Source organism: Eretmochelys imbricata, chromosome 6, assembly GCF_965152235.1.
Source record: "Eretmochelys imbricata isolate rEreImb1 chromosome 6, rEreImb1.hap1, whole genome shotgun sequence".
In the NCBI taxonomy this organism is placed as follows: Eukaryota; Metazoa; Chordata; order Testudines; family Cheloniidae; genus Eretmochelys; species Eretmochelys imbricata.
In genome coordinates, this window is record NC_135577.1 from 87,515,400 (window position 1) to 87,522,814 (window position 7,415).

At 43.3% G+C, this 7,415-nt stretch overlaps 1 protein-coding gene across 1 annotated transcript; it reads right to left on the bottom strand.

Annotated features, from left to right (window-relative positions):
- Positions 1-2,864: 2,864 nt before the first annotated feature.
- On the bottom strand, positions 2,865-5,328 carry NKX2-1 (NK2 homeobox 1). Its single transcript, XM_077820332.1, has 2 exons — positions 4,962-5,328; positions 2,865-3,738 (listed from the first exon to the last, which is right to left on the bottom strand). Exons 1-2 carry the CDS (start codon positions 5,326-5,328, stop codon positions 3,068-3,070), a joined length of 1,038 nt encoding a protein of 345 aa, XP_077676458.1. The 3' UTR covers positions 2,865-3,067.
- Between the last annotated feature and the right edge of the window lie 2,087 nt (positions 5,329-7,415).

Genomic DNA, 7,415 nt, shown 5'->3' on the forward strand with positions numbered 1-7,415 from the left:
TGCTCAAGGGAAATTTTAGATTAAAATGTTTTTAAAAGTCATTGGAATATCTTGATCGTAATGGAAGACGTAACTGGCTGTACAAAGAAGTCTATGATAAAAGGCTAATAATACGGTGTCATAAAAAAAAAAACCTCTATAAATTTGTTAAAGAGGCAGTTTGTTTGCATTTCTCCTGATTGATATGTAAATACAGTTTGAATTGTGTTTGCTTGGTCTCTAGTGCTTTATAAAGAGATGAATTCACCTTTCTGAGGAACAAGTAAACAGACTTTAAACTAAGCCGACATCAGACAAAGTGGAAACGAGTTTATTTAATCGAAACTAAATTTAGTTTAAGAAAGATAAGCCAGTGTACATAATAATCCATTACAGTAATTACACCCACCACCAAATATGTGTTTATGAGGTTGTCTAGATACAATAAAATTCATTTATTGCCCAAAGTCTATTATGTTAAGTCGCTAGCTGGTTCCACACTAAACATGCCAACTTTATTTCTCCGTTCCATGAAAATAGTTCTCGGATTTTCCAATTATTCCTAGTTCCCCTCGAGTTTGAAAATTACCAGTTTTTGGAAGGATTCTAAAATAAATCCCAAGAAAGGGGAACTGTCGATTTAAGCATAGCATGTCACACCTTTCGTGTGTATCTTAAAATTGGGAGAGAGGAACTAGACCTACTAAAAAATGTATAGCATTAAACAAGCACAGGTCTCTCCCTTGGACCAGGACCTAAGAACAGAAGTTTAACACTTCAAAGAAATTCCAACCAATTTTCCCCGTGGAGTTCTATTTTAAATGACAGCACCGAACACTCTGTTTGGGCTCTCTGAATGCTAGCTTTGACCTATAGTTATAAATTTGAAATAAATATTCTTAATAGAGAAAAAAGTAACGTTAAAATATGTTCTATCCCATTTGATAATCTTCCTCTATCAACCTACGGAATACTATAAAAATGGAGGGGCTTGATATTCCCGCTGATACACGTGATGTCCTGCAGTTTAACAGAAGGATCAGATAATCTTTTTACTCTATTTCCTTTTTCTTATCCAAGCTCCCTGAGTAACACTAGGGTAACTAAGATGATAAAGCCCTCCGGCGCTGCTACAAAAACTGTAGATTTGTTTGTTTGTTTCCACTCTCTTTCTCGCTAACTCCTTTCTCGCTCCCTCTCAAATAACAGGCACTGGGTTCGTGATTCTTCAGGATTTCAGAGATCTTTGAATTGTGAGATGTATTTCAGCGTTTTAATTTAAAAATCGGAGGGAAAATTACAACTAAGCAGTGGATTTGGAGGAAATTAGGGTCTGGGGTCCTTGATCGGATAGGTTAACACTGGGCACTTTGGATTTTCAATTACACTCACAAAAGGGATCATGTTGGGCCAGAAAGCTTGTGAATTTAATGTGTTTGTTGATTGTCCAGTTAAAACTATTTCACAATATCTACTTTGTCTATTTACACCGAAGTTAACACGTACCTCTCTTGAATCCCTATAGTGTGTACATCACTAACACATGCACGTTTGTTTCTCAGCTACACACATACCTCCCCTCTTCACCTGTTTCTTTACAGCCTAGTCCAGTCCCCAAAGCAGAAGCAATCTGCGTTAAAACGAAATGCGTCCGCAGCAAAGTAGTTCCCCTGCCTGTTTTGTAAGAATGAAAGCTGCAGGACAAACTGAAGTGATGCGTTTGCGCCTGTGTGTTTATATAATGAAATACATTTTTATAAAGAAAGTTAATTCAAACTACACGCCGGACACAATAAACTATCATTTTATTTTGATTATAAATAAGGTGACTGTACTTTCCTTAAAATACAAGTACATAATAAAACCTGGTAGAAATGATCTTTGTACAAGTTATTAAAACTGGACACGCCTTAAGACGGTTGCATTTGCTAGCCTGTCAGTGGGTTCCTCATTAGTTTGTTTCTAATACCCTCAGACATTTAACTTCTCCTAAATGCCTTTTGGAATTTCAGTGACTACTTCTGAAATACTTTCCTTTCTCTGTGAATAACTATCTGCTGTGGGCTCCCTACCCTGATATCTGGCTAATCAATTCGGACTCGATTCCTTCATTAGATAAAGCAGGAATATAGTTATCAGGTATATTTGCTTATCACTTCTCCAGACCATGGGCCTGATCCTGCTTCCCATTGAAACCAATGGGCCGAACTCCCCATTTACTTCAATGGAAGCAAGGTTTGGGCCTTTTTGCTTTTAGTGTCAGTGTTTATTAGCATCCCCATTTGTTTTCGGGTGTGGGGAGAGAGACCTACGGGGGAAAGCAAAGGGAAATAATAATAATAATAAAAAGAATATTTGTAATGTGTATAATTTATTAGAAGCTTCTTAGGAACTATATTTAAGCCAAATATCTACATAAGTTTACAACAGAAAGAGGACATGTGCGGAAATAACAAACTGCCAAAGGATTTACACGGATCGTTCAATGTCCATAAAAAAGGTCGGGTGTGTGTTTTGGTTTGATTTGGTTGATTGTATTTTTTTTCTTTACAACAAAATATACAGGTTACTAAAAACTATGGGTTTAGTCCAACTTTTGACAGCATTATACAGCTACAGGTTCACATCAAAAGTAAGGGAAGAAAAAAATGCCAAGCTGTGACGAATCAATATCTCCATCCGCGAGCCCTGGCGGCTGGGCTGGGGGAGTAGAAAGGGGGCCTTTCCTTTTCTCTGGGTGACACTAATGTTTTTGTGGGGGGGGGGCGGAAGCCTACCCCTCCCCTCCGAAAATCTCTATATTTACATGCAAGGTCTATTCGCTGGCAAAGTGTACATTTGAAATCCAAGCCTTCAGACCATGACCACTCATGGGCTCCATCCTGCAACTGCTCCGTGATTTATTTATTTTTTTTATTAAATACTCATTTAACAACCTAAAAGTCACTCTCTATCTCTCTCTGTTAGGGGTTCCTCAAAGAACCGCTCGTTAAAAAATAAAAATAAAAAAAATAGTTTGACCAGGACAGAGATTTGTGTGACTGGGCGCATCAGAGCTTTCTTTAAAAAAAAAAAAAAAAAAATCCTTTCACCAGGTCCTACCGTAGAGCAAGGTAGAGCAAGACATGGCGGTGCCATAGTCAGAACTAGAAGAGTTTAAGTGGGACAAACTGGAGACCTGGCTCTGGAGAGACGAAGGGCTGGCTGAGTGCTGTCCCAGGTCTGGAGACTGCCCTGCACTGTTTGGCTGGTGGTTCTGATGCTGTCCAAGGCCGTTGCCATTGGTAGCCACTGTGATTGCTGCCGCTGCCTGCTGCTGATGGGCCTGGAGAGCTGCCGTCGGTGTGTTGGAGCCGGCTTGGCAGGGCTTGCCGTCCTTTACAAGCACGGGCACCGCCACCCTCCTGGGAGACTGCTGCTGTGGGCAAGAGCCGTTGTCCTGTTGCATCTGCTGCTGCGCGGCTTTGTCTTTGGCCTGGCGTTTCATCTTGTAGCGGTGGTTCTGAAACCAGATTTTGACCTGAGTCGGGGTGAGATGGATCATGCTGGCTAAATGCTCTCTCTCCGGAGCCGAGAGGTATTTCTGCTGCTTGAAACGTCTCTCCAGCTCGTAAACCTGGGCCTGGGAGAAAAGGACCCTGCGTTTCCTGCGTGGAGTGCTCTGGAGAGGTGCCATGCTCTTGCTAACGTCTCCCAGCGAGCTCAAGCTCCCCATGCCGCCCATGTTCATTCCAGAAGACGGCCCCATAAAGCGGGATACTAAAATCAAGAAGATCACACATTGTAAACGACACGGTTAGCGGCACGGGACTGCCTGGGCGAGACACGCTTCTCGACTGTTGACTCCAACGCCAAGATCCTCTCCCCGATTAATAATCGCCTTCCCCGTCAAAATCTATTCCAACCCACCTAAGCCGGTTGCACTGGTAATAGCCCACCACCGAGCCAGGCAGGGCTGGAGACCGCCGCACGCTGTGTCACTAGCGGGGGAACAGTTTGATAACGATTTACGCTTCTTCCCCCCCTCTCCCCCCGTGCTATTCCAAACACTTAGGGGTCATACGGAGCAAAACCTTCACCAATAACTGAGTATGTGCAAACACGGACTATCCGAGAGCTGGAACATAGCGAAGAGAACGAAACAAAAGCAGTGCTAGGAACATACAATAGCTAGGGCAAGTTTCCATCTTTAAACGGGTCTCACACCCCTTTCAAACCACTCTCCAAAAGAAGGAAACATCTCGCTCCGTATAGCCGTATTAAAGGAATACACGTGAGTTCCCCCTTCCACCACCTTCTGTGTTAAGCAGGCATGTGGGGGGCTGAGACACGACAGGTCAATAAGTAGCTTGATGTGCCCATTTAGTTGCGAATTATTCTGAATTTAGGTTGGAAGGTGACTGAATTTATTTAAACGAGTCCCTTGCCCTGATGACAATGTTTGCCGCGTTTCCGTTCTCTGTCGCCCTTATCTGCACGGTTGTTTATTGCAGGAGGGTTGGGGAGAGGGACCCCCACCCCCAGGACACAGCCACCCAAATGTTTCCTCGCCTACAGTGAAATCGCTCCCATCGTGGGGCATTTTCCCCATCGGTTCTCCTTCGGCAATGGAGCGCTGGCTCACTGGGACCAGACAACACCTTCCGTCTCAACGAAGCAACCCACAAGCCGGGGGTGAAATAGAAAGCGAGAGAGAGGGGATACCGAGAAAAAGCTAAAACAAGACAGGAGCCTGGGAAGCCGGGGGGAAAATATACCGATCGTTATCAATCCTAGACAGCCCTGCCGCGATCCAGCTCTTTGAGCTGACCAGGTTTCGACTTCAAGCCACTTTCCCCCCTTGTCTTTCGCCCCCACCCCCACCCCGCTCCAAAACCCGCACTGTACCGCAACCGACATGGTTTCTCCAAGTCGCTCATTGGAAAGGCTTCTTCCCAGAGCTATGCCTAAAGTTTTCCCCGCTGGCTACGAGGCTCACTTACTTGTAGAGAAACGGGGGTCCGGGTTGGCCCCGTACCATCCTGTGGCTGAAGCACTGTTCCGCATGGTCTCCTGGTAAGGTGGAAGCTCGCCCATGTTGCCTAGGTTGCCGTTGCAGTAGCCCCCCATAGTGGTATGGGAGAGTTGGGGGACGCCTGCCGCTGTCATATGGTAGGCAGCAGTCACTGTCCCGTTGTGGCCCATGGGGTGCTGCTGCATTGCTGGCTGAGAAACCTGAGACTGCCTGTAGGCTGCCAAGGGAGCCCCCAAGTTGCTACCCTCCATGCCCACTTTCTTGTAGCTTTCCTCCAAAGGACTCAAGATGTCAGACACTGAGAAAGGAGTCGTATGCTTTGGGCTCATCGACATGATTCGGCGGCTGGAAAAAAAAGGGGGAAGGGGAGGCCAATCTTTTTTGCCAAATATTCTGGTGTTGCCTTAACGCCGATCTTGTTGGATGTACACGTAACCGAGTGGACGAAGTCCGCCTTAATTGGATTGAGTGGAGGCTCAGGGCTGCCTTTCGTTTGTTTTAGCCAGACGCCAGGTTTTAGGCTGCCACCAGAGGCGGGGCATAGGCACTAAAGCAACAAGACAATAGAAGCCTACATCTTGCCCAAGATAATTAGCTTACATGCTGATGACAAGGTAAACACCTTTAAGTTTTACTTGTCAGGATTTTTTATGTATTTTTTGAAAGACCCCGTGAGCACAAGTAATTTTATTTTATTCTTCTGGGGTGGCAGCATTATGGGTGGGGAATTTCATGTGATTTGTAAAGACAAATTTGCTGAGTTAAAGAGAAATGATTTGCAATTCTATTCCGACGCCTAACATTATAGCCTCAGCCTTTGTGAGGGATGGCTAGAGAGAGTTTAACATTATGGAACAAAGGGATTTATTTCCCCTCGCTCCCCCCCCGCCCACTAAGTTCGAGTTTAAAGAAACATTGAAGGGAGAAATCTCTCCTAGAATAGTTTGAGGAGCTAACGTTCATATCTGAGGCACCGTTTCCAACACTGGGCATTGCACAATACCAAGGGTCCTAGAGATGCCCAAAAGATTGTCTGGTAGAAAAGCAGTGAACAGCACCTACATTTTAACAACGTTGCGGAGGAGGTTTCTCTATAGCATATATCATAATAAGTCTTCAAATGCAATGCCACAGTCAGCGTCTGGTTCCTGTACATTAAATCATCAGAGCGTTTTGCCTAGCTTTTACTTTGAAGAGAGATGGAAGCTTGCTTGCAAATATGTAAAGTAATAATAGGTGATATATTGTTGAAAAATATCTTAAAACAAAATGTCATTTGTCATTTTCTAGTAGGAGCAGTGTCAGAGGCTTCCTATGGCACCGCTAAAGATGGTTTCTAAGGTTATTTATGAATCAAGGAAGTTAGGGATGGAAAAGACCTATTTGGTCATCTGGTCCATCATCCTGCCAATGAAGGTTTGATTCCCTGAATTTTGTGATATTTTGCCCAGTCGAGTTTTAAGTAAATGTAGAGTCCATTCATATTAATACATATATATCTCTAATAGTTAATGTGACTCAGATTATTGCCAAGACTTTGAAGGAATCTTCCAACTTTTACAATTACTACAAATCACACATATCAGTGTCTCTCCTGAAGGCAACGAAAAACCTTCTATGAATTTTAACGTACTGGCTCAAAGGATTGGGAACTAATTTAATAAAGGGATTATCTGAATATTAAGAAAATTGCAGCAAAAGGTGCAGTTAACCTAGTGACTTTAAAGCATCAAATAACTATTTAATAATTGCACTTGTAAATATGTTTGTACTCTGCTTGTTCCTGCTTAAAAATGCAAAAGTGCACTTGCTACCCGGGAATAACTAAATATCTTTGTCTAAAGTGGCAGCATAAATGGCCAGTCGCTTTGTGACTGTGCTTGATATTAGACATAAGGATCATTTTACTTCAATTGGGAGGCTCTCATTCAGTAGGCAAGAAACGGTTTAGGAGAAAGTAGGTTCCCGTATGAGAATTAACACCCTTCAAGTATAAGCCTGCGCCTTGATTATACTTTAGAGCTCTGCAAGACGTGAGCTTTTCCACACAAATATAATCGGTGGAACTTTTTTTCAATCAGGCCCTCAGTTCCTCTGAATCAGTTCAACTGCCTCTTTAGGCACCAGGTTATCTCCGGCCTTAATACCGAAAAGGGGGTTTGTTGTGAGTCTGTTGTGTCGCCTATAGCACATCTTAATCAGGGAAGGACAACTTTTGGTTAGAAATGGGTCTGCTCTGGAGACGTCCTGTTTTCTTGTCTTTCGCTCATCTTTCTAATTAGGTGGAACATTTCCTTCATTGGCTTTGCCAAGGGATAATTGCTTTAATCTGTCATTTTTTACACATTTATTTCAGTGCTTTCGTTGATGAGAATATTCGGTTAAAAATTCGAAGCTTTTTTGCGGATTTTCCACATAAATC